This window comes from Triturus cristatus, chromosome 1_1 (genome assembly GCF_964204655.1).
Source record: "Triturus cristatus chromosome 1_1, aTriCri1.1, whole genome shotgun sequence".
Taxonomy (NCBI): domain Eukaryota; kingdom Metazoa; phylum Chordata; class Amphibia; order Caudata; family Salamandridae; genus Triturus; species Triturus cristatus.
In genome coordinates this window covers 110,688,927-110,716,511 of record NC_140579.1, presented here as the reverse complement: position 1 = coordinate 110,716,511, position 27,585 = coordinate 110,688,927, and the positions used below count along the sequence as shown (strand labels likewise).

At 49.3% G+C, this 27,585-nt stretch overlaps 1 protein-coding gene and 1 pseudogene across 1 annotated transcript in view; both read left to right on the top strand.

The window, feature by feature from the left end:
- Positions 1–27,585, top strand: part of LOC146869685 (class I histocompatibility antigen, Gogo-B*0102 alpha chain-like) — a 143,610-nt gene that overhangs the window by 75,788 nt on the left and 40,237 nt on the right. Inside the window, exon 5 of the mRNA XM_085610559.1 lies at positions 17,331–17,438. Coding sequence (XP_085466685.1) covers positions 17,331–17,438 — 108 coding nt within the window. The remainder of the gene's footprint in view (positions 1–17,330; positions 17,439–27,585) is intronic.
- LOC146869686 (endogenous retrovirus group V member 1 Env polyprotein-like) lies at positions 3,725–9,461 on the top strand (annotated as a pseudogene).

Below are 27,585 nucleotides of genomic sequence, written 5' to 3'. Positions count from 1 at the left end.
CTTATAAATGATGCACTAGACAGGTTCACCCGTAAGGTGACCCGTATTCTGCAAAACTTGCAAACAAATGAAGAGAATAAGAAACTTGAGGAGGAAATTACTGAACCTACTGAAAAAGTCCTACCCGTTCGTTCTTCCGCCCCTAATTCACGAACACTCCCGCCTACATTCCTCCAAGGTCACTCTGAACGGTCATCTCCAGATGAGTTATTTGAAAATACATCCAATGCATTAGACTACTGGTTAGACCAGGAACCTCCGCTTACACCGGAGGAGGAGGAAATAGCCAGAACTGCGACCCTATGGGTCTCTCAATATAAGATATATGACAATGATCTCATAGCCCAACTTTTTCTAGCATTACCACACTCACATCAAAGATTAGCAAGTCTCTACATGGTACAACATCTCATCACACTCAATGACACTCATTTTAAACATGATCCAAGACTCGAAGATTTTCTATCTGATTGCGCTGATAACATGTTCCTCCACAATAGTTCAGTTTTTCTCAACACATTTATAGATTTTAGACAGAAATACCAGAAAACAACTGAATATAAATCTTTCAATAATACTTGTGGACCAATTAATAGACTTCCTCAAACACGCCAGTTCCCCATGAGAGAGGTCCACCCCAGAGCTGACACGAATGGCGCGCTACAACGCGTTTTTATTTATGAACCCTTGACAAAACTTGAGTTACTAAGGATAAAAGAGATGGTTCCCTCCCACTCAAAGGATCCTGCTGGATTCTTTAAAGAATTAGGAGATGTATTAATGATGGGAACATATACTCCTTCTGATATCACAGCAATTCTGAAATTATTGTTGCCATCGGGTATATATGACAAACTAAGAGAAAAAGATTGGGAAGTAGCAGATGAACACATTAGATGGACCGAACTTCAGAATGAAGAAAATGCTAGAATAGCAGGTCAAGGTATAGGAGACAAACTAAAAGCACTTCCTGGCACTATTTTAAAGGTGCTACCACAGTTACTGACAGTGAAAAAGGAGGACTGGGATACCATTTCCTCCTGCAAACAGAAACATGGTGAAGACATAGGAGATTATTACACCAGACTTGAAAAACGTTTTGCGGTAAATAGCGGCCTTACGCCGACAAGCGAAGCTTACCCGCATCTGTTTGTTTCCAAATTAGTAGACAACACCTTGCCAGCTATTAAGGAAAGAGTACTAAAAGTAGAAAGTACCTGGCAAGCACATACACCACCACAGGTGTTACAAATGCTACAATATCACCAAAATCGCATTAGGGATGGAGAAGAAAATGATAAGAAACGCATGAAAGACACCAAAATGAAAGCATTTGTAGCCCAAACTGCACCCCAGCGCCAACAGACACCAGGTAGCCAGACAAACGTGAAGAGCACTTGTAATTATTGCAGATGAACACACGCAAGCTTTTCAGTCTCTTAAAAAGGCTATGTGTCAAGCCTCAGTGTTAGCAACACCTGATTACACCAAAGATTTTACCTTGTTTGTAACAGAAAACTCAGGTACAGCACTATCAGTCCTGACCCAACTTCAAGCAGACAGACATAGACCATGTGGTTATTTTTCAAGTACATTAGATCCAGTAGCACAAGCATTACCTGCATGTCTAAAATCAGTAGCAGCTACTGCACAAGCTATTAGACAAAGCGATGCTATTGTATTGGGACATCATCTGATAGTCCAGGTCCCACACGCTGTAGAACTTATGCTAAACAGAACGCAAACACAGCATCTGACAATAGCCAGACTCACCGGATATGAGATGACGCTTTTTCAGCCACATATTGAGATTAGACGATGCAACATTTTAAACCCAGCAACACTGTTGCCACTGACCTCTCCTACTGAACAACTTCACAATTGTATTGACATAATTGATTTAGTGACCAAACCCAGACCAGATTTACAAGATACTCCCCTTTCTAAGGCAGAAATGACACTTTTTGTTGATGGTTCTTGCATGAGACTCCCCACTGGAGAACTAGCAGCAGCCTATGCCGTCACAAATGGTACAAACACTTTGGAAGCACACAAGATAGAGATACTGTCGGCACAAGCAGCCGAACTCATAGCACTAACACAAGCATGTCACTTAGCAAAAGGAAAATCAGTTAACATTTACACTGATTCACAGTACGCTTTCGGGGTTGTACACAACTTCGGCACATTATGGAAAGAGAGAGGATTCCTCACATCACACGGGTCTAAAATACAGCATGCTACACTCATCACTGCCCTCTTAGAGGCCAGTCAGTTACCATCGAAAGTTGCAGTATTAAAGTGTAAAGCGCACACAAAAGGAACCGATGAAATATCAAAAGGAAATGATTCCGCAGACAGTGCAGCCAAATTAGCAGCAAACACAGAATTGAAAATACTACACCGCCAATACGCAATACGAGACCCCTTTTCTGACATCCAGGATGTCCAAAGTCACACCACACCACAGGAACTGCTAGAATGGAAGGAAAAAGGAGGGGTCCTTACAGATCAGGGTTGGATGACACCTGAAAGAGCAGTATGGTTTCTGCCGGATGCTATGGTACAGGTTATAATAAACACCATACATGGACCAGCGCATCTGGGAGAAAAAGCAATGTTAGACAGCATACAGAACATATGGCACAACAAACATTTGAGAGCTGCAGCCAAACAAAAAGTTAAAACGTGCATGATTTGTAATCAGTTCCACCCAGGTAAAGGCACAAAGGTGGAGCAGGGTGGATTCCAACCCCCTGACCATCCATTTGAAGTTCTCCAAATGGACTATATCCAGATGGAGAGATGTAGAGGTCACAAGTATGTGCTAGTTGTAGTATGTGCTCTGACCAGATGGACAGAAGCCTATCCCGTCCCAGACTACACTGCAACGTCAACTGCTAAGCAACTAGTAAGAGAATATTTCCCGAGATATGGGTTGCCCCGCGTCATCTACTCAGACAACGGCCAGCCCTTCTCCTCTGAACTCATGAAGCAAGTGTCTCTTCTGTTAGGGTACACTTGGAAATTTCACTGCGTAAGACATCCTCAAGCAGCAGGTCTAGTAGAGAGACATAACCAGACTTTGAAGACAAAATTGGCCAAGATATGTACAGACAAAGGCGTGGACTGGATGGTAGCCTTACCGGTTGCCCTCTTCTACATGCGTATGGTAGCACATTCCAGAACTGGTCTATCTCCGTATGAGGTGGTCTTTGGCAGACCACCAAATATGTGGGGTACGCCAATGCCTAAAAGAATTACTGATGTAGACAGCAGAATATTGACTGATTACCTGGCTTCCTTGATGTCTGCACTCCAATCTTGTCGTTCACAGGTCAGTGCAGCCTTCCCTGACAAAACCGCCCCTGGAGAACACACCATCCGACCCGGCGACTGGGTGATGATAAGAAACTTCGACAGGACCAGTCCTCTTCAGCCCAGGTGGAAGACTCCGAAGCTCGCGCTCCTAACCACGCGGATGGCGGTGAAGGTCGCAGGCAGGAAGGGCTGGCTACACGCGAGCCACTGCCGGAAATATTTTGGTCAAAGAGACACTGTTGCCGGCGACGCTGCCAATCCTAGTGACATTGTAACAGAACAATCTTTTGTGCCCTTGGAACTGACCCCACAACAAGAATATAAATCAAAGTTGAGGTCTGCCATCCGGACTCTGGCTAATTAAGTCCACTGGGCGCAGGTCCAGTGGTGAAGTGGTTGGAGCATGGGGATGGATTTAAACACCTTGACTATGTGGGAAAAAGATAGAATAAAACGCAGAAACAAGAACTTTAAGAAATTGCGTAGTGGTCCTATCATATGTTTAATGATATTGTTTTTCTTCATAACCATTATGACGTGTCTTGGTTGGATCCTCCACACTGTTTTTCCTCCAACACCACACACCTCTCATGCACCCAACAGCACTCAGGAACACACATATCATGACCTACCCCCTCATGAACAAGCCCATAGACTAGCCTTGCAAAACAATACCTTTATACAGATGTTACACTACACTCATCAGGCCAGCAATAGCACAAATTGCTGGATATGTGGCCGCCTCCCACCTCATCAGAAAAAGGGAGGGATGCCTCTTTTCCCCTTTCCATTTTCCTATAATGGGACTTGTGAAGCCTGGTTCGCCCTAATAACAGCTGACAATACTACCCCCACCTCCTGCCCTGACGGAAATAATTCATCCAAGAATGGGTGGCCTTGGGGGGACTTAAACAAGGTACTTAATGCTGCTTGTTACCCAAATGAGGATGGAAATCCTCAGGCGACAGGTACAGTCCTAGAAAGTGAAGGATACAAGCAAGGGAACATGACCATGTCCTACAAGATGTTAAATACCAAACCTAAAAAGAATGCTGGTCCCACTTCCATCTCGGTCTCACCAGTCACCAGTAAAAGGACACCTGTGCATCCAGAAAAATGGCTCTGTTCCATTAGGACACAGTGACTGTCATACCACTATAAGTTTTGAAGACAGAGGAAAGTCCTCATTTCTAGCATCTCGCCATACTTATTTCATCTGTGGCCAAACGGCCTATGTGCAGCTGCCCTTGAACTGGGGGGGAACTTGCTATATAGCATTCCTGTTACCCCCTGTCTTTGTGGCCCCATCCACTTTCCACCGAGACCTCCTAGTGCCCCATGTCAGACATAAAAGAACGATCGATACCTCCTTGGTTGACCAAACAGAAACCTCATGGGAACAGTATACAGATTTTAACAAAGGGTTCTTCTTCTTTGGTGGCCCTGTACAGAACAGCAAAGCTTATACGCAGGTTGACAAGGACCTTAGAGGCTATTGTAAACCAGACGGCGTCTGCTCTGGGGAGCTTAACCCAGGAGCAGTCCGCCATACGATTGGTTACTCTCCAAAATCGCCTTGTCCTTGACATCATCCTGGCTGACAGAGGCGGAGCCTGTAAAATTATAGGCTCTAGCTGCTGTATATTTATTCCTGATAATTCCCCATCTGTATACACGGCCATAACAAAATTACACAAGATAGCCGTAAGTTTACATCAAGAACCTGGCATCTGGACGTGGTCTGATTGGTTCTGGAAGATAATATCGTCCTGGGGATGGCAACTGCTGTCAGCAGCAGGTATAATATTCCTGATAATAACTGGATGCTGCCTTTGCATCCAATGTGGTCCTGCCCTGTGCGGTCTATGCGCTGCAAACTGCATTCCTAAACCACTTGTCCTGCAGAGAGAAAGGGAAAGAATTATGCTACAAGAACGTATAGATGATCTCATGCAAATTGAGATATAATATAGGTACACTCTGGGGCAAGGAGGGAATGTGGAAATAAAATTGACAATTGTGCCCCATCATTTCCCTGTTTCTGCCTGATAGCCATTTGCCTCAGACAAACACCCGTTTTGTGTGTGACATGCTCTCAGCAACTTGTCTGAAAACTGTCCTTCACATCCCCATTGAATCTTGCACAACCCCCTGCTCCTTGTGGTCGAGCCAATTCCAAGAAGCCTGCCCGTGTGCCTTCCCCCAGATGTGCCAGAGACTCAGCCCCATCCTGTCCATTGTTGGTAACTCAGCCTGTCACACCAGCTGTCCTGTGACCCCCCCCAACTGAAAGAGGAAGCACGAGGTTAGGCCCTGAAACCACACCAACTAATAGAGGAAGCACAAGGCTGTACACTGTGAAACACACATTTCTGTGGTTCTGCCAATTCCCAGAACCAGCAAGATAGTTCCTGTTTTACACAAGATGGTTCCTGTTCTTGACTCTAAGCCAGAGATAAACCCCCGAATGAGTAAGGGCCTTCAACTGAAAGAGAACACATTTCCACACATCACATGCCCTCTCACGAGACACAAGACACGCCCCTACCTTGACACATCTGTTGGAAATTACTGCTTGTCACTTCCCTTTTTCTTGTCACTTCTCCTTTCTTCTTTTGCCTATTGACTGAAAACTGTATAAATATTCTGATGTGTGAATAAAACTGCAGACCACTCCTGTACCCGCTTGGTGCTGGAGCTCTCCCCTTAACTCGAGTTACTGGACCCTTTTTTAATCGAACACCACGGACTCCTCTCTTTGCTTTGACTGAAATTATGATTATTAAGTATAGAAATTCTGAGATAAGGTAATATTGAATTAATTTACCACGGGGGGGGGGGGAGAAATCAAAGAGCAATGGAATGAAAGTTGAGGCTTTGAGCAGGCGGGAAACCAGAGCATGTTCCCAGCTGTTGGGAGCAGAAGCCAGGAAGATGGAGAGATTACAGAACTCTGTCAAGGCAGGACATATAACATCAGGGGCACATGTGGCCATACTGGGAGTGCAGGGATCAAGCGGTGAACCTGATTTAACATATAGGAGAGGACTCCTTATTTCTTCAGTGTAGAGGTAGCAATGTTGGAGAAGTTGAGATTACAAGGTTGTACAGGAGGACAGAGAGAAGAGTCCACCGCTGGTTTTTAGAGGGGGAGAGTAGGGTAGGGTATGCTTTAAGAATGGAAAAGAGATTGAACAAGGAAGCAGCAGAGCACCTGGCCTTCCTGTGATATAATAAAAAACGTGCCGCACAAATCAGCTTTTGGTGGTTTTTTTATAGCTGTATCTACGTTGACTCAAATCCAGCTGACCGGCAGCGCGACACCCTGGAAGCAAGCGGTAGCTAGTGATGGACATGTTGGTAAACCCTAGTAAAGAGCATGACTGCCACGTGAGAAAAAGTGGAAAAATCAAAAAAGTGCAGTTTACGAAAGAGTTATAAATACTGGCAAGACGACAGCCTAATTTGCTGTGGTATTCCTAGTGTTGTAGAGAGTAACCACCCGGGATGAGTGTTGTGATGTCAGGAGCCGATAAATTGCGTAGATGTTTCTGTTACAAATCCGACATCCAGGTGATGCTGTGAAAAAATTATTTAATTGTTCAAAAACCAGTTGGGTGGTGATTTTGCAAGAGAGAGCCGATTCAGAGATAGTGTGTATAGAGAACATAATTTTATGTCCTTGACAGTCTTCAGTGCAGCTTTTCAGGATATTCTACTTCAAACTGATGAAGCATGTACCAGGCTGTGCATCAAAAGGCTTTCAGCATGTGTAATGCTAGCCTCCTGTCTTGCCATAAAATGCAGATCAAACTCCTTGCTGTTGAAGTCAGGAGCGCTGGCGTCGGCGGGCGTTGGGTACTGCGGTGCGAAGTGCAGTGGTGCTGCGTGCGATGCCCTCAGGTCGGGGTGCAAGCAGTGGCGGTGTCAGATGGCTTCGTCGGTGAGACCAGGGTCGCGGTGGGAAGTGAATGCGGTGTGAATGCGGTGCTCGTTGCGGTGATCGTCACGGTGCTGGCAGGTTGCAGTGCAAGCAGCGGCATCCTCAGTGCTGAAGCGCTGTTCGTCGGCTGAAGAGCTGGAGTCGATTTTGCCGGTGTCGGTAGGCCAAGGCTGCGGTGTGGAATGAGAGCGGTGCATTGTGTAACTTTACGAGAAGTGCCCTCGAACCACAGTGCAAGCAGCGGCGTCAGTTTCGGCATGGAGCGACGTCTTCAGGGGTACCAAGGCGTCGTCGTGAAGCGAGGCGGTGCGGAGTGCGGGGCTCACAGGTCACGGTACGAGCATCGGCTCAGTAGCGGCATCAGCAGGCGTAGTCGGTGAGACCAGGGTCGGGGTGCGGCGTTACGGCAGTGCTCTCTGCAGTGCCTTCAGGACACAGAGTCGGTAGCAACGTCGTAGATGTAGTCGGGTTGCTTTTCTTCTGTTGCAGCACAAAACACACAGTTCCCAGTGCTGAGGGCAGAGGAGCTTGAAGTATTTGCTGTTCCTGAGACTTCTTGAACAGGGGGCAATCTCTATCTCAAGCCCTCGGTGAAACTCACAAAAGTAGATTGCAGAAAGTTCAGTCCAGTTCTTTCACTGCCCAAGATCGAAGCAGCCACTGCAGGTCAACACAGCAAAGTACACAGCAAAGTGGTAGTTCCTCCTCACAGCTTCTCCAGCACTTCCTCTTGGCAGTCTTCTTGGTCCAAAAGAGTTTTAAAGTTCAGGGGTCTGGGCCCCAGTATTTATATCCCAAAATCCTTTGATCTCTTAAGCAGGGAGTGTCTGTGCCCAGCCAGAGCCAGTTCTGCTTTCTCTGGTGTGACTTCCTGGCAGGAGGTGGAGACGGCATGGTCAGAGGCAGACCAGGCCCTTTGAGGTGCAAGGAACTCTCCTCCCCCTTCCCCAATTGCAGCCCAGGTCTATTCAGCCCTTTCCTGACCCACCTAGACTATCTGGAGCCACTCTTGCTCCCCAGCCTTCTGTCATCCAAAAGCCAGACAGGCAATCCACATTCGAGCAGAGGCACAGGGGATGACTTTCTAAATGTGGTATTTTCAAACACATAATGTAAAAATCACCTTCACGAAAATATGCATCTTTAGATTCTGAGTTCAGACATACTAAACTTTCTTTTCTTACCTAATTCCCTGGGTCTGTTGTGTTTATAAGATGTTATAAACAAACTCCCCATTCTATCCTATGGGGAACAGGTAGCCTTGCAATGACGAAAAACTAAATTGGCCTTAATTCAGGACATGCCACACACCCCAGGGCAGGTCCAACCTTTCACATACACTACACCCGGCCCACGGGGTACCTTGGGCCTACCTTAAGGGTGGCTGACATGTAAGAAAAGGGAAGGTGAGGGACTGGCAAGTGTGTGCACTGGCCAAGTCAACATGGCAGTTACAAACTGAGCGCAGACTGCGCAATGGCGGGCTACTCAAGTGGGTGGCACAATAAGTGCCACAGGCCCGCTAGTAGCATTTGATTCACAGGCCCTGGCACACTCAGAGCACTTTACTAGGGACTAACAAGTAAATCAAATATACAATCATGGAAACACCAGTCCATAACACAATTTACCACAAGAGCACTTGCACCTTTCCCCTGATCAGCAGTGTGAAAAGTGCACAGAAACACTACGCCAGCAAAAACAGAGTCAAAAACGGCAGGTCATAAAGCAAATACTCAGGGGAAACACGCCAAAAGATGCCAAGTCTAACAATATTCAAATGAGAATTATAAAGGTTTGATAGTATGTGAACATTACAAACATTTCTCTTCTTTGGAATCCTAAAAGGCAAGAAAGTTTCCTCCAGTGACATCAGTGACCCGTCCATGAAAAGGCTACATCTTTTTGATGGATACTTGAAACCACAGTGCAAAGAACTTCTGCAAAGAAGTCTCGGGCATCAAAGTGTAAATCAATCTTGCTGCCTATCCTCAATCAAGGAGCTGATTCCACAATTGGACATGTGCCCTGAATTTTCCTGGCGTTGGCGATGCCAAAGCAGGCCGAGGTCTTTAAAATAGCCCAGGCTGTATATTTTTGGAACTGTTCTAGCTCCCTCTGTGGTGCATTCGGCTTAACAGGGTCTGCAGGGGCATCCAGTTGGTTTATCACTGATGGGCCCTCCGTGGACATCTGAGCCCCTCAAACCTGCCTTGGATTTTGCACTAATTCCAGAGCTGACTTCCTTTCCGGTTTTAAGGCCTTTGGCTCTTCCTTCATTATCAACACCTATCCTGAAGGTCAAGACCCCGCCGACTCCAATGTCTGACCCCAAAACAAATCACCCTTATAGTTTCCTTATAGGTGGCTTTCTTCTTTGCCATACCATCACTCGGGTACATTAGCGAGCTGCAAGCACTCCCCATATAAGAGCCTTTTATTCACGTTCTGAAGGATAGGAGGATAGGATTGTTCTCAGAACTAGCCCTAAATTCTTACCGAAGGTGGCTTCCTCTTTATCAAACCATGGACCTCTCAGTCTTCTTTCTGCAACCAGACTCGGTGGTGGAAAGAGCTTTACCCACAAGAGATGCCAAGAGAGCTCTTATGTACTACATAGACAGAACCAAGCATTATTAACTCTGTAGCTTTGTGAAACCTTACAAAGGACATTCCATTTCTAAGGCAGATATAGCAGGATGGATACCTAAACCTAATATCATAAATCCAAGAGAGTTTAACTTCTACCCTCACAGGCACATTCTACTAGTAAGAAAGGGTCAACCATGGCTTTCTTTGGAAACATTCCATCAGCCTACATTTGTTAAGCAGTCATCTGGTCAACACCAAATATTTTTCAGATTTCTTAGTCGCCAGCAGATTATGATTGTCCAGCCAGTTCTAAGGATTTTGTTCCAGACATCTGCAACATCTACTCACAATTCACCGTATTTCGAGGGTAGAGTTTTAGTCTGTGCAGAGCATATGTATCTACATCCACACGATCTATGAATGGAAAGTGTTACTTCCCTGTAAGCATACAAAACAAGTCAGAGAGAAAAGGGAATAATCCAAAAAATGGAGGGAGATACTCCTAATCCCCTTGAAATACTTTAGAAAAACACAAGAAGGAGTACATCCAGGAGACTGGTCAGGGTCTCCGAAATACTGGGAAGAACGCGCAAGGTGTGAAAAACGTTCTTTTCTTTAAAATACCCCTCACTCACCAACCTAGTTGGTGACATGCTTCATCATCGGGGTCCCACCCGAATAGCCGAATGCCATCCGGGTGTGCTACAACACCTGATTACAGTGGAGCTGGTAGTTTTTCGTGGTGCAAGTGAATGAATTGTGAATTAAAAATGGGCCAGATGTACTCACTAAAAAGATTTATTCTGGAGCAACTGGCCGATGTTAAAAACGTTGCTGAGATACCTTTATTGATTAAATTGACCACTGGTATCTAAAAGTGAAATAAAGTGCTGGTAAGTGCAGAAGAAGGTCTACATGTTTCAACCTATGTGAAGATATTACTTAGGTTTTCGTCAGGACCCAATGATGTGACCCGGGCGGTGTACACACGCTAAGGTGTATCCTACCCTTGATCACAGAAACCTAACCATTTACTCACGGTCAAGTGTCCTGTCATCCCATTTGAAGACAGGAAGAAATCTGTAAAAGATAAACACAAAATTACAAGCAAACGCAATGCTACGTGTGTAATACAGTGTTTAAATGTAGAAAAAGCTCCTTGAGTTCCCAGTAGTATGCAACAAAAACATACACATCAAAAGGATTACCCCTAAATTGCAGCGGTAAAACTACATGGGTGATCCAATAGCCGATTCAGCTACTGAAAGTTAGATTATGACACATTCATAATCGAAGGATTCAATGAGCGTTAATACGCCATTGAAATGCAAATGCATTAAGTTAATCCACTAGTGCCTGTGAAAAACTCATACAAACCCACTCTCATCCATCATTCAAAGTGGGTGTATTGCTCTCAAACATAATCGTGAGGGTGTGCATTGTTTAGCATGCACGCTAATTATCACAGCGGTAAAAATGGTGCGAATGAACACATGGGAAGGGAGGAAAAGCTTACTATAAGACGCGTAATAGCGTGCCTCGTGGGAGTCAGGGTCGTGGTGACAGCTCAGGAAACACGATCTGAAGGAGATTATCATGGGACAAAAGCGGTGAGAACACCACAGGGGTGCATCGAGGAAAGTATTCGATATTATCCATGTGGCCACACGGCTTGTTACTTACTTAGTGGAGCTGATCACCGGCTTACACGCCTACCCTAAGCGACCCGCATCTGCTCCCCGAGGGTTGTCGAGTCCCAGCGTCTATGCGGGTAAAATACTTCCTGGAGACGGGGCGAAGGGGGCGTGGTGACGCGAGTCATGTGACCGACGTGCGTGGATAGAACTGCGTGGTAGGCATGGTGATGTGGTGTCAACACTCAACGTGATTTATTGACAAGCAACAAAAGACGGAAAGTTTTCACTAAATTTAAGAGGTGAAAGCGGGGAGTGACACTCATGCGATAAGCCTAATCATGCAATGCCAAGACGGTGAAACGGAATCCTACACGGGATGGGCTGAAAGAGGTGATTAAAGGACGTAGCAAGCGCCAACGGGGAAAGGCGCACCAAGGGGCTCACTATACTAATAACTAAGTAAAAAAAGAGTGCCCGATCTCGGGAGTGTGTAAATCACTCTAACTATATAGTCATCTATACAGTGGTTCACATGGAATCAAACAGTAACAGATGGGCATCATAGTATATAGTACTTAAAGAGAAAGTGGTTACTATGTGATAGACCAGTTGGCGCTACAATTTTAAAGAATGAACACCGACATTGTGTCGCGCCTCATATCCATACATATAACTATGCCCAATTGATGGAGGACCAGTTAACCGTAAAGTCTCAATTCATCTGAAGGAATAACATGTCTCAAGATGGATAGAAACATGCTAAAGTTATTTAGGAAGAACTGTATGCCACGGGATATTATCGTTCAGGCCATTTTTATGGGTGGATAATCTGTAAATCCATCTTTGTTCCTTTTCAATTAGACGTTCTTGAATCTTTATGCCTGTTTTTATCTGTTCAATAACAGTCCATTTCATATCGTTGGTGGTATGGTTATATATTCAAGGAAATGTTCAGTTAGTTTGGTTGTGATTCTTTTACAACTTATTGTACTGCGGTGTTCACAAATTCTTTGCTTCACCTTTCTACAGGTCATCCCTATGTATTTCAAATTGCAAGGGCATTTTATCAGATAGACCACATTGGTACTATTGCAATTCGTATGGGTCCGCTGGCTCCACGTTTTGTCTGGTTCCAATGCCAACGTTTTCGTGTTTTCAGTCAAGTGGCATACACTGCAGTTGCCACATTGATAATGTCACACTAGTTCGGAAGGCCCCAGGCATTGGTAACCGTTGGTGTCCCTATCTGTGGGCAGACTTTTGGACGTGTATTCACCAAGGCATCTTTCAAACTTCTTGCTTTTTTGAAAGAGAATAGGGGTTTCTCCCAGTGTAGATTACCAGTATTAATGATGGACCAATGTTTGTTGATTGATTTAGTCATTAGATTAGACGCTGTGTTGTAGGTGGTTACACATGTTAAGGGTATTTCATCATCCCTCTGTGTTCTAACCTCTAGGAGGGCTTCTCTGGGTTGATTTCGTGCTCTCTTTTGGCACTTATTGAGTATTTTTTCCGGATAGCCTCTGTTAGAAAGTTTATTAGTCAAGACCCTTGCTTGGTCACGATAGTCTGTGATTTTGCTGCAGTTGCGGCGCAGTCTAAGGTATTGACCATAAGGGAGATTTTCCCTCAGGGGTCTTGGATGGAAACTCTCAAATCTAAGAAGATTGTTTCTCGCACTTGGTTTATGATGAGTGCTAGTCTCCAAACGGCCATTCTCTTTGGTGATCACCAGATCCAGGAATATTAAGGTATTGGGATCCATCGTGTGGGTAAATCTCAAATTTCGATCACAGGTGTTAATCCATGTGCAGAATTCGGTTAGAGTCTCATGGGATCCCTGCCAGATGACCAGGACATCGTCGATGTATCTTCCCCAGAAAACGATGTTGGAAATATACGGATTCAGTGTGTCCAGTATGACTCGTTTCTCGAAGTCAAAGACATAGAGCCCTGCCACACTAGGAGCGAAGGTGTTCCCCATCGAAGTACCTCCTGTTTGGAGAAAGAGTGTTCCCTCGTACTCAAAATAATTTCTCTTCAAGGCCAATCTTGCGCAATCCAAGATAAACGCTTTCGGTGTACTATATGTCCAGGAGGTTTCATCCAATGCTGTCTTAAGTACTCTCAGGGTGTCATCCTGTGGGATGTTTGTGTAAAGGCTTTCAATGTCAAAGGACACTAAGATGGTGTTTTCATCCACTGTGATGTCTTCAAGTAGTTTGAGCAGACTTTTTGTATCCTGTAGATAGGTGGAGGTGTTTTGTACCACGGTTTTGAAAAAGAAATCACAAAAACGTGACAAGGGTTCCAGTAGGGAGCCTATACCAGACACAATAGGTCTTCCAGGTGGTGGGATCTTATTCTTGTGCATTTTGGGTAGAATGTAAAAGTATGGGATCTTCCCCTCACTTGTACTCAGAAAGGCAGCTTCCTGTTTGGAAATAAGACCCATAGTTTCTGCGTCTTCTACTAGTGATTTTATTTCTTGTTTCAGATCGTTAGTAGGGTCAGTTTGTAAGGCTCGATAATTTTTCTTGTCAGAAAGCAGTCTCTGACATTCGGCATGGTAGGACACTTTGTCCTGGATCACTATGCCCCCACCTTTATCCGCTTGTTTTATCACAATAGTGTCACAAGGTCTCAGATTTTCCAAAGCAGAGGTTTCTTCTTTGCTCATATTTTGAAATGGTTGTTTAGGGACTAAGCTTTCAATGTCATTGAAAACAGCCTGTTCAAAAGTGGCGATCTCCACTGGGATCATATGTGGTGGAGGGGTAAAGGTGGATTTTATGCGTAGTCCGGTTTCGTTAGAATTCTCAAACGCAGGTTCTCCTTGTTTTTCAAAAAACGCTTTTAGTCGCAATTTTCTGAAGAAACCTGCCAATTCTCAGTGTAGTTGGAACTTGTCCAGACGTGTAGTCGGGACGAAACCCAAACCTTTGTTGAGGACCTTCTCTTCCATAATTGACAGCGGTCTAGTTGAAAGGTTAGTAACTAGACTCTGCTGTTGCTCGTTCCTGCTTGGGGTTCTTTTGTTTTGTTCCGTGTGTGATTCCCCACTACGTCCTCTTCTTCCCAATGTACTTGATTGATGCCCTTCCTTCTTCCCCTTCCCCTCCTGCCCCTGCCTAAAAAAGGCGGTCTGAAGGCGTTTGGGGGAAACATTGGTTGCGGGAATGGTGGTTGCGGAAATGGTGGTTGCGGAAATGGTGGTTGCCATCCATACATCGGGTACGGTTGTTGTGGATTGTATGGGCCTTGAAATCCAGATGGTGGGTGTGTGCCATATATTGGCCAATTGTTCTGTTCTTCCCTCTTTGTCTTTGTCTCCCGCTTCCAGAACTGGAGTTACCACTGCCAGATGAGTCAATGCTGAAAGCATCTGAATCTGGGTCAGAACTTGGTGGAGGTGTGTAATCCGGATCTGAGTAGGGGTATGTTTTTACATAGGAAAACCTTTTAAGGTCTTTTTGAAATTTTTGCACCTTCTGCTGGGTAAGATTGTCCTTATACTCGTTCAGCTCTTTGTTAAGTTCATCCAATTTTTTCTTATATCCTGTGATGGTGCTTTTTATGTGACCTTCGGTTAGTTGGATTTCCACTAGCATTGTTTCGGAGAGGCGTAGGGCGGTTTTTATAATCAGCACAATCCAATTGCGCGTGCAATTTCACGCAATCTGTGCCCAGTCCTTTCTAAAAACCGGATACTCAAGAAAAATCCTGGGTGCATTGGTGACCAGAAGGCCTTTTGGTGCCATGTTGTTCCTCAAATATTCCTTCAAAATAGTTCCATGGAGTATTGTTCTGATTCCGTTTCTTTTCGTTTCAGTCAGTTTTTCCCAATCCGTGGTCTGTGAAATTGTCTGTGCAATGCTGGCATCGGCGAACAAAGAGGGATCGCCCAGAATAGCATCCACTTCCTCATTCGAGTAAGATAGTCCTTGGCCCTCACGATTATGTTTGAGAGCAATACACCCACTTTGAATGATGGATGAGAGTGGGTTTGTATGAGTTTTTTACAGGCACTATTTATTCCCTGTGGATTAACTTAATGCATTTGCATTTCAATGGCGTATTAACGCTCATTGAATCCTACGATTATGAATGTGTCATAATCTAACTTTCAGTAGCTGAATCGGCTATTGGATCACCCATGTAGTTTTACCACTGCAATTTAGGGGTAATCCTTTTGATGTGTATGTTCTTGTTGCATACTACTGGGAACTCAAGGAGCTTTTTCCACATTTAAACACTGTATTACACATGTAGCATTGTGTTTGCTTGTAATTTTGTGTTTATCTTTTACAGATTTCTTCCTGTCTTCAAATGGGATGACAGGACACTTGACCGTGAGTAAATGGTTAGGTTTCTGTGATCAAGGGTAGGGTACACCTTAGCGTGTGTACACCGCCCGGGTCACATCATTCGGTCCTGACGAAAACCTAAGTAATATCATCACATAGGTTGAAACATGTAGACCTTTTTCTGCACTTACCAGCACTTTATTTCACTTTTAGATACCAGTGGTCAATTTAACCAATAAAGGTATCTCAGCAACGTTTTTAACATCGGCCAGTTGCACCAGAATAAATCTTTTTAGTGAGTACATCTGGCCCATTTTTAATTCACAATTCATTCACTTGCACCACGAAAAACTACCAGCTCCACTGTAATCAGGTGTTGTAGCACACCCGGATGGCATTCGGCTATTCGGGTGGGACCCCGATGATGAAGCATGTCACCAACTAGGTTGGTGAGTGAGGGGTCTTTTAAAGAAAAGAACGTTTTCCGCACCTTGCGCGTTCTTCCCAGTATTTCGGAGACCCTGACCAGTCTCCTGGATGTACTCCTTCTTGTGTTTTTCTAAACTTCCCTGTAAGCACCTGCTTGTAGCGTGTTGTGCTGTAGATTCACCCCCGCCCTTGTCCACCACAGTAGTCTCAATCACATTCCATATACATTCTCATCCACTGTGCGAAAAACACAATATAAGTTGAAGTTCATTGCCCATGCACATTATGGACGAAGGGAGGAGTCACAGTAAATATCGTGATCAAACCTTCTTCTAGGAAAAGCAACTTCCAAATGCCTGAGCTGAACACCAGATGTCAGGAGTATGCAAAACATGTGAATCGACGGGACTACACACTCCGAACAGATGCCTACAGGCTAACATTTTTCCTTAATTTTGCCACACACAGTTCTTATAGATTCACATCTCAACTTCTCCCTCGGCCCTTCTTCTTGGTGAAAAGAATCTGAAAATGGAGGTGACACACTTGGACAACGTGGGCGTTCGCTCGAAATCCAACTCTACCTATGATCAATGCCAAAAAGGAATAAAGTTTTACCGACTCTGGAATTTCCAGCTCTAACCACTAAAGGACAGAAGGATGTGAATCTGGAGGAATTCCACACGGCAAAATTGTTACAGATAAGTTGCCAATTTTGTATTATTGCTGTTTACCTTGAGGGTGACCACTACAGTTGTCTTGCGGGAAGGCTCCTATAGGGAAGATACTCCAGAAAGACAAGTTAACCCAACCACTGGGGTAGACGCCCATTTCGTTGTGTGCAGTGCCATGAGTAAATTTATTATGTATGGAGTATACCCTGAACTGTGGTGTAATAGAAGTGAAGTGGGGAGGGTTACAGAGCACTGAGTATACCTGGGGCTGTAGTAGGATCAGGTCAGGCCATAGCTGTCTCTCTGACCCTTTACTCACAGAGATCTTCATACCTGGCAGTTCTTAGTTGTAGCACATCTTAAACCTCATCTTTAATGTGATTTCTGCCCTGTAACTCTGTACCTGTCTGTCCCTGTCCCACAGAAGAGAAATCTCCTGCAACGGGGGTAATTATCGGAGGCGTCATTGGAGCCCTCGTGGGTGTTGGACTGCTTGCTGCTGTCATTTGGGTTGTCTACAAGAAAACATCAGGTGAGTGGATTCAGTTTGAGATTGTGAGTAGGAGGTACCATCACTTCATGATTCATGTGTAGGGGTGCAAGTGAATACCATCTGCCACTTGGACTAGGAGTGGGGACACATCCATGCTTGGAGACCTGCCTCCTTTACTCTAAGGTGGGCGGAGCAGGTATTTACTTGTCAACGGACTGCTCATGCAGACTCATTGACAGCACTATTTCACTACTCAGTCCCAAACCACCAATAAATGAATGAATCTTAAACTTGCGCAGAATTGTAAGAATCTGTTGATTTACCAATCAGATCAACTAATGTTCCATCAATGGAAATTGACCCCATTTTGTTGCTTTTCGGAACTACCTAGTGCCTTAGTGGACCACTGGGGAAGGGTGTAAAGCACAGAGTATACCGAGGTCTGTACTTTGATAGCGGTGGCCCCAGAAAGGGTGCAAGGGAATATACTTTGGGCTTTTGTGTGAGAGCAATGCCACGAGAAACACAGTGCGTTTGCTGTGGTGATAGTTGTGTCTTGAGCAAGGCTGTAACGCACTGAGGATGCAGTGAACTGTGGTGTCATAACAGTGCCTTGAGAGAGGATACAAAGGTTTGTGCATAATGTGTACCGTGGTGTGATAGCAGTGCCGTTAGTGAGTACAAGGTACCAAGCATACTATGAGCTCTGGTGTGCTAGCAGTGGCATCCCATGAGTATATTAGGGGCCGTGGTGTGACAGCGGTGACCGTGAAGGTTATAAAGCACTGTGTGGTAAATCAGTGGCTTGAAAGAGGCTACCAAGCACTAAAACCAAAACTTAAGTTAAACTGAGACAAAAGTCTCACTTTACTACTCGTAAATTCTCTTTGTGAATACCGAAAGTCGAAAAGTTAGATTTTCGTCTCAGTTTACCTTTGTGAATCTGGCCCAGGGTTCTTATCGGATGATTCTTAGAGGCAGCTTGAAGTCCTGTGTTTGTGTGAGCCGTCATGTCTGTACTTTAGCTCTGTCCTGCCCTGTGCCACAGCGGAGGAGTAGACTCACGGAGGGTGAGGGAGAATTCTAGAGTAATGCATGGGGAAGTAATTCAGTGCTGCACTGCTACAGGCATGCTGAAAGGGGATGGAAAGAGGCTGGGTTGTGATTCTCATTTCAGTGAGTGTCCTATGCCTCACTGCTTCTCCAAGTGACTAGATATGATGTTTTACAGCAGGCACGGTCAGCTGTGCCTTGTCTCTTGCTTAGATGGGCTCTGGGTTCCACACTGTGCTTCTACCTCGGCATTTACGTGAAAGGACACTTTGAGATATCCAGCTAGTGCTGATCCAGTTCTTCATCGCAGACCTACACTGTCTGCGCCAGGGGCCTTTGTGACTCATATGAGAGGATTCAAGAGATGCAGCTCCTGCTGATCCAGTTCTTCATCGCTGGCCGGCACTGTCTGCGCCTGGGGCCTTTGTGACTCTACTGAGAGGCTTCAAGAGATGCAGCACCTGCTGATCCAGTTCTTCATCGCTGACCTGCACTGCCTGTGCCTGGGGCCTTTCTGACTCTACTGAGAGGCTTCAAGGGATGCAGCTCCTGCTGATCCAGTTCTTCATCACTGACCCGCACTGTCTGTGCCTGCAGCACCTGGGGCCTTTGTGACTCTACTGAGAGGCTTCATGAGATGCAGCTCCTGCTGATCCAGTTCTTCATCACTGACCCACATTGTCTGCGCCTGAAGCACCTGGGGCCTTTGTGACTGTACTGAGAGGCTCCAAGAGATGCAGCTCCTGCTGATCCAGTTCTTCATCACTGACCTGCACTGTCTGTGCCTGGGGCCTTTGTGACTCTATTGAGAGGCCTCAAGAGATGCAGCTCCTGCTGACCCAGTTCTTCATTGCTCTTCCGCACCATCTGTACCTACAGCGACTGAGGCTTTTGTGACTCTACTGAGAGGCTTCAAGGGATGCAGCTCCTGCTGATCTAGTTCTTCATCACTGACCCGCACTGCCTGTGCCTGCAGCACCTGGGCCCTTTGTGACTGTTAGAAGGCGACCTCAGAGGAGCCCGGAGGGGGCCCTGACTATCCTGAGACCAACCCTCGAGGTATCGTAGCCGGGCACTGGCGGGAGACTCCTCAAGGGAGGAATCTCGTATCTAGGATCGCACACTTGGCACCACACGACAAAGAGACGCCACACCGTGAGTTCTTAAGAACAAATCTTTATCAAATCGGAGTCGTAGGATCTTTATGATCAGCACGGCAAGTATATACAAGTAGAGCACGGGCTCACAGAGTCTCGGGGAGGGGTAGGAGGTAGCGGGACAGTCTTTGTGGTTATGGATCAAATGCAGGGTCGTACCCGTCGCACAGCTCACAATCCTCGAGCTGGGGGATACGCTTGTCGTCGTCGGGGTCTGGCGGGACCAGGAGAGTCGGTGGGAGCCGCGAGTCACTCAGCAGGGCTCAAGCACAAGTTCGGAGGTCTTACGATCTTCAGGGAGCCGCGAGTCACTCAGCAGGGCTCAAGCACAAGTTCGGAGGTCTTACGATCTTCAGGGAGCCGCAAGTCACTCAGCAGGGCTCAGGTGTTTCCAAAGGCGAATCTGCCGGATAGTCCTAGAGCACCCCTTGTTATAGGTCGACCACTCTTTGATGTCCGGAGTCTGTGCAGGCAGGGGTCTTGTCACCTGGGGGTCGCTTGTCGGAGTTTCCTGCCAGTGTCTTTTGATCCTTTCAGGGCCGGGTTGGGAGGAGTCCCAGACACCCAGCAGGCGTGGAGCCAGCCCTCGGGGAGGCCGGAGGGCTGATCGAAACCCACCTTCCCAGGGGAGCTCAGAGGTGCGATGGAAACTGCTCCTCCCTCTCTCATCCCAATGGGAGCGCGATGTCCTCCAGCCAGAGTGGCGCCTCTAGGCCAGGGTCGCGCTGGGGCCGGGCGGCCATCTTGGTGCATGAAGTGGGCACGCGGGCCCGGTGTGGCCGAAAGGAGGAAGGCCACGGACGGGGAAGTCCGGGTCGGGTGTGTGTGTGTTCTGGTGGGAAGGATCGGCTAGGCCGTGTGCTCGGGGGCTGCATGAGGTGCATGGGTCAGGATATGTGGTGCGGGGACAGGGATGGCCATGCCACGAGGCCGGGTCTAACACGCGTCCCCCCCAGCTGAAAGCCAGAGAGAACTACCCATCGTCTTGGGGGTTCTCTTCGCTGAGGCGGAAGAACCGGGAGAGGTCATCGGCGTTGGCGTGGTCAGTACCAGGGCGATGTTCCACAGTGATATCCATCCCCTGGAGGGAGATTGACCACCGCAGTAGTTTTGGGTTTTCTCCTCGCATCTGCATGAGCCATCGCAAGGGGCGATGGTCGGTTTGGACTTTGAAATGGGTGCCGAACAGATAAGGGCGTAACTTCTTGAGGGCCCAGACTACGGCGAACGCCTCGCGCTCGATGGTGCTCCATCTCTGTTCTCTGGGCAACAGCCCTCGGCTGAGGAAGGCTACGGGCTGGTCTAGGCCTTGGTCATTTACCTGGGACAGGACGGCCCCAATCCCATGCTCGGAGGCGTCCGTTTGCACCACAAACTCCTTGGAGTAGTCGGGGGCCTGGAGGACGGGGGCAGTGCACATGGCCGCTTTCAGGGCATCAAACGCCTCTTGGCAGGCAGAGGTCCACTGCACTGTCTTGGGTTGTTTCTTGGATGTGAGTTCTGTGAGGGGACCGACCAGGCTGCCGTACCCCCGGATGAACCTCCGGTAGTAGCCCGTGAGGCCCAGAAAGGCTCGGACCTCTGTTTGGGTAGTGGGTGGTTCCCAGGCTAGGATGGCGTCGATCTTGGGCTGTAGAGGGGCGACCTGGCCGCTTCCGACCTGGTGCCCCAGGTAGACTACCGAACCTTGCCCAATCTGGCACTTGCTGGCTTTCACGGTGAGGCCTGCCTGGCGCAGGACGGTTAGCACCCTCCGGAGGTGCTCACTCCATTCGGAACTGAAAACTGCAATATCGTCTAGATAGGCAGCGCTGAACTGTTCCAGCCCGGCCAGGACTCTATTTACCAGTCGCTGAAAGGTGGCCGGGGCATTTTTCATCCCGAAGGGCATCACGCGAAAGCGATAGTGCCCATCCAGGGTGGAGAAGGCGGACCGCTCCTTGGCTCCTTCTGTGAGCGCAATTTGCCAATAGCCGCAGGTGAGATCGAATGTGCTGAGGAACCGAGCAGCCCCGAGTCGGTCAATGAGCTCGTCGGCTCGGGGAATGGGATGGGCATCGGCTCGGGTGACTTCATTGAGTCCCCGGTAGTCCACGCAGAAGCGGAGTTCTGGGGCGACACCGGGGGCAGCTGCTTTCGGGACCAGGACCACGGGGCTGGCCCAGGGACTGTCTGAGGGTTCGATCACTCCCAAGGTCAACATCTTCGAGACCTCGGCCTGAATGCAGGACCGGACTCGATCAGGGACTCGGTAGGCTCGGTGTTTCACCGGTGGGCTGTCTCCGGTGTCCACGTCATGGACACACCAGTCGGTGACTTGGGGGACCAGAGAGAATAGGTCGGAAAACTGCCCTAGGAGCTGGCGGCAATCCTCACGTTGCTGGAAAGTGAGGGATGGGGAGAGGTTCAAGCCTTCTACAGAGCCATCCTTCTCTTTGGTATACAGGAGATCAGGGAGGGGATCCGACTCCTCTTCGGCCCCGTCATCGGTGGCCAGCAGGAGGCTCAGTTCCGTCCGCACAAAGTGAGGCTTGAGGCGGTTCACGTGAAGGACCCGGAGGGGGTCCCGGGGGGACTGGACGTCCACCAAGTACGTGACCTGGCTCTTCCGCTCAATCACTTTGAAGGGCCCGGTCCATTTATCCTGGAGGGCGCAAGGTTTCACGGGGGCCATGACCCATACCTGCTGGCCCGGCTGGAACTCGACCAGAGTGGCATTCTGTTCGTACCAGCGCTTCATCTCTTCCTGGCTCGCCTCCAGGTTGGCCTCGGCCAGCTCTCGGAACTTCCTAGTCTGGTTTCGGAGGGTCAGGACGTATCGGAACACATCTCGGGGGGGGGGCCTCGGGGCGCCGCTTCCCACCCTTCCTTGACCAGGCTGAGGGGCCCCCAGACTGGGTGCCCGTAGAGTAACTCGAAGGGGATGAACCCCAAGGATTTCTGGGGGACTTCCCGGTAGGCGAACAGGAGGCAGGGGAGCAGGACGTCCCACTTACGCCGGAGGGGCTCTTCTAGGCCCGCGATCATCCCCTTCAGAGTCCGGTTAAACCGCTCTACCAGGCCATTTCCTTGGGGGTGGTACGGGGTGGTGAACTTATAGGACACTCCACATTGTTGCCACAGGGACGTCATGTATTTGGAGATGAAGTTCCTACCGCGATCGCTCACGACCTCGCGGGGAAAACCCATACGGGAAAAGATTCCCATCAACGCCCGGCCCACCACGGGGGCTGTGACGGTGCGCAGGGGTATGGCCTCAGGGTATCGGGTGGCATGATCCACCAGGACGAGGATAAAGCGGTGACCTTGGGAGGTTGGGGGATCCAGGGGCCCCACGATGTCGATCCCGACCCGTTCAAAAGGGGTACTGACGACAGGGAAGGGTTGGAGGGGAGCCTTGCGCTTTCCTCCGCTCTTCCCACTAGCCTGGCACGTGGGACAGGACTTGCAGTGGGCTTCTACATCCGCTTTCATTCTGGGCCAGTAGAAGTGAGTCACGAGGCGACTGTAGGTTTTGTCCTGGCCCAAGTGGCCTGCGAGGGGGACGTCGTGGGCCAAGCCCAGGAGGAGGTCTCGGAAGCGTAGGGGTACCACCAGCACCCGGGCGGATCCTAGCTCCACCGACTTCTGCTCGCTGTACAAAAGGTAATTTTCCTAATACACCCGGTGTGTTCCAGTTTGGTCGCCCGCGGCCTGGGCCTCTGCTTGTTGCCGGGGCCCGACCAGGGAAGGACAGGTAGCTTGCTCCTGGCAGAACTCCTCTCGGGAGGGGCCCCCCTCGTGGCGCCACTGGGCCAACTCGGGCAGATCGCCTACCTCGGTGACCTGTGCGGAGCCGGAAGGTGGGGGTTCGTCGCTGGCGACCGGCCCTCCTTGTGGAGGGATTTGGGGACCCTCGGCGGGGACCATCCTGTCTTCGGTGGTCGGGGCGTCTTCGACTTCCCCAAGGGGGGTCAGTCGGGCTGCCATAGATCGGGTGGTGGCGCACAAACACTCGGGGAGACCCATCATCCCTAGATGGGTCTTGCGCTCGACTTGTTTCCAGGGGGAACTTTCCAGGTCGTTCCCCAGGAGACAGTCGACTGGCTGGGAAGTTCTCACTGCGACTTTCAGTTTACCGACCACCCCTCCCCATTCAAAAGGCACCAGGGCAACCTTACACAAACTTTCCGTATTGTCAGCAGAAATTACTGGGCAAAAGACGTTGGGGAGGACCTGGTCTTCGTTGACTAAATGACTGAGGACACCGGTGATGCTGGCCCCGGTGTCACGAAGGGCCTCTACTTGGTGGCCATTGATCGTTACGAGCTGCCCATATTTCTTCGTGTTGGAGGGCAGGAGGCTTCCAGGGACCATTTCTCTATCTCCTAATGATACTAAGGCCATGGCGGCGGGTTCCCACTCTACGGTCTCCTCAACCTCCTCCCCCCGTGCTACATTGGCTATCTGTCTAACGGGGGGTGCTGTCGGGGTGATGTGTGGGGCCATGGGGCATTCAGGGTCGTTGGCGTAATGCCCGGGCTTCTGACAACGGAAACAAGAGATGGTCACCCGGTGCCCCCGTCTCCCAGGTGGGCCAGATACAGCTGGTGGGGGTGCCGGGAAAGGCGGAGGTTGGGTTTTCGGGGGACTGGACTGGGACTCTCTCTGCCCTCCCTGGTTCCCCCCCCCTCTCTGGCGGGGTGGTCCCTGACTGGCTCGGGGGTACTCTCTTACGGGGCCCCGGGAGACCCGGGTGTTGGTCCAGCGATCCGCCTCGACAGCCAGCTTTCTCGGATCCGTGAGCTTGCTGTCGAGCAGATGCTGGCGTAGTTCCACAAAGCAGTTTGCAGCCAGGTGCTCCCACAACATGAGGTCGGTTAGTTCTTCTAGGGTGGCTACCTTGCTGCCCTTGATCCACCCATCGAATGCACGGCTGAAGAAGTTTACATATGCCACCCAGGTGGTGCCCGGGATCTTCCTGCAGTCCCAGAACCGCTGGCGGTACATCTCCGGGGTGAGGCCGTATCTTGTGAGGAGGGCCTCTTTCATGTGGTTGTAGGAGGTCTGCATGGAGGTCGGTAGGTCGAGCATGGTGTCTCTCCCTTCGCTCAGGAATCGTCCCCACAGCCTGGCCCCCCAATCCTTCTGCGGGACCCGATGGGAGGTCATGGCGACCTCGTATGCCCTGAACCATTGTTGGATGTCATCGTTTTTGTAGTGTTCTTTGACCACATCCTTGGGAATGTGGACCTTCTGCTCTGCCGGGGAGGCCGCCTCTCGGTTCCCCGAGGGCCGCGCTTCTTCGCTTTTTGCTTTTAGCTCGATTTCCTTCAAGCTGCGTTCGTGCTCCAGTTGGAGTCTCCTTCCTTCGTGTTCCCGTTGGAGTTTCTTCTCCTCTAGTTCTCCTTGTACTCGCATCTGTTCCACTGCTAGCTTTTTCTCGGCTAATTTCAACTCGCCCTCGATTTTAAGTTTGGCCAATTCGAGTTTGTGATGGCCACTTCTCTCTCTGTCTGCGAGTTCCTCCGGGGATAGGCCCCCGTCTAGTACGAAGCTTCGCACCTGGTTGCTGCTGCGTTCTCCTTGGGAGTGTCCAGCTTCGTCGTGGAGTTCCACCGCTCCTTCTGGGCGGGGGGCTCCAGAATCCACCCAAGCTTTCAGTGCCTTCTGCATATCTTCTTTGGTGTTGAGACCAGTGGTAGCGATTTTCAGTTCTTTGCAGAATTGCTTCAGTTCTCTGTGCGTGTATTCCTCCAGTTGTTCCGCCTGGAACACGGTACTGGTGTCGTTTTCTGTGAGACTCATGGCGTTTCCTTCTGCCATCTTTGTCGGTAGTGCGTCAGTCGTTCACGGTACGATCTCTAGATTATGGGCCCGAATCCCGTCGCTTGCCACCAATGTTAGAAGGCGACCTCAGAGGAGCCCGGAGGGGGCCCTGACTATCCTGAGACCAACCCTCAAGGTATCGTAGCCGGGCACTGGCGGGAGACTCCTCAAGGGAGGAATCTCGTATCTAGGATCGCACACTTGGCACCACACGACAAAGAGACGCCACACTGTAAGTTCTTAAGAACAAATCTTTATCAAATCGGAGTCGTAGGATCTTTATGATCAGCACGGCAAGTATATACAAGTAGAGCACGGGCTCACAGAGTCTCGGGGAGGGGTAGGAGGTAGCGGGACAGTCTTTGTGGTTATGGATCAAATGCAGGGGCGTACCCAGCGCACAGCTCACAATCCTCGAGCTGGGGGATACGCTTGTCGTCGTCGGGGTCTGGCGGGACCAGGAGAGTCGGTGGGAGCCGCGAGTCACTCAGCAGGGCTCAAGCACAAGTTCGGAGGTCTTACGATCTTCAGGGAGCCGCGAGTCGCTCAGCAGGGCTCAAGCACAAGTTCGGAGGTCTTACGATCTTCAGGGAGCCGGGAGTCACTCAGCAGGGCTCAAGCACAAGTTCGGAGGTCTTACGATCTTCAGGGAGCTGCGAGTCACTCAGCAGGGCTCAAGCACAAGTTCGGAGGTCTTACGATCTTCAGGGAGCCGCGAGTCACTCAGCACGGCTCAGGTGTTTCCAAAGGCGAATCTGCCGGATAGTCCTAGAGCACCCCTTGTTATAGGTCGACCCCTCTTTGATGTCCGGAGTCTGTGCAGGCAGGGGTCTTGTCACCTGTGGGTCGCTTGTCGGGGTTTCATGCCAGTGTCTTTTGATCCTTTCAGGGCCGGGTTGGGAGGAGTCCCAGACACCCAGCAGGCGTGGAGCCAGCCCTCGGGGAGGCCGGAGGGCCGATCGAAACCCACCTTCCCAGGGGAGCTCAGAGGTGCGATGGAAACTGCTCCTCCCTCTCTCATCCCAATGGGAGCGCGATGTCCTCCAGCCGGAGTGGCGCCTCTAGGCCAGGGTCGCGCTGGGGCCGGGCGGCCATCTTGGTGCATGAAGTGGGCACGCGGGCCCGGTGTGGCCGAAAGGAGAAGGCCACGGACGGGGAAGTCCGGGTCGGGTGTGTGAGTGTTCTGGTGGGAAGGATCGGCTAGGCCGTGTGCTCGGGGGCTGCATGAGGTGCATGGGTCAGGATATGTGGTGCGGGGACAGGGATGGCCATGCCACGAGGCCGGGTCTAACAGTGACTCTACTGAGAGGCTTCATGAGATGCAGCTCCTGATGATCCAGTTTTTCATCACTGACCTGCAGTGGCTGCACCTGGGGCCTTTGTATCTCTACTGAGAGGCTTCAAGAGATGCAGCTCCTGCTGATCCAGTTCTTCATCACTGACCTGCAGTGTCTGCACCTGAGGCCTTTGTGACTCTACTGAGAGGCTTCAAGAGGTGCAGCTCCTGCTGATCCAGTTCTTCATCACTGACCTGCAGTGTCTGCGCCTGGGGCCTTTGTGACTCTATTGAGAGGCTTCACTAGATGCAGCTCCTGCTGATCCCGTTCTTCATCACTGACCTGCACTGTCTAAGCCTGCATATCCTGGAACCTTTGTGACTCTACTGAGAGACTTCATGAGATGCAGCTCCTGCTGATCCAGATCTTCATCGCTGACCTGCAGTGTCTGCACCTGGGGCCTTTGTGACTCTAATGAGAGACTTCAAGAGATGCAGCTCTTGCTGATCCAGTTCTTCATCACTGACCTGCAGTGTCTGCCCCTGGGGACTTTGTGACTCTACTGAGAGGCTTCAAGAGATGCAGCTCCTGCTGATCCAGTTCTTCATCACTGACCTGCACTGTCTGCGCCTGAGGCCTTTGTGACTCTATTGAGAGGCTTCAAGAGATGCAGCTCCTGCTGATCCAGTTCTTCATCACAGACCTGCAGTGTCTGCGCCTGGGGCCTTTGTGACTCTACTGAGAGGCTTCAAGAGATGCAGCTCCTGCTGAACCAGTTCTTCATCACTGACCTGCACTGTCTGCGCCTGCATATCCTGGAACCTTTGTGACTCTACTGAGAGGCTTCAAGGGATGCAGCTCCTGCTGATCCAGTTCTTCCTCACTGACCCG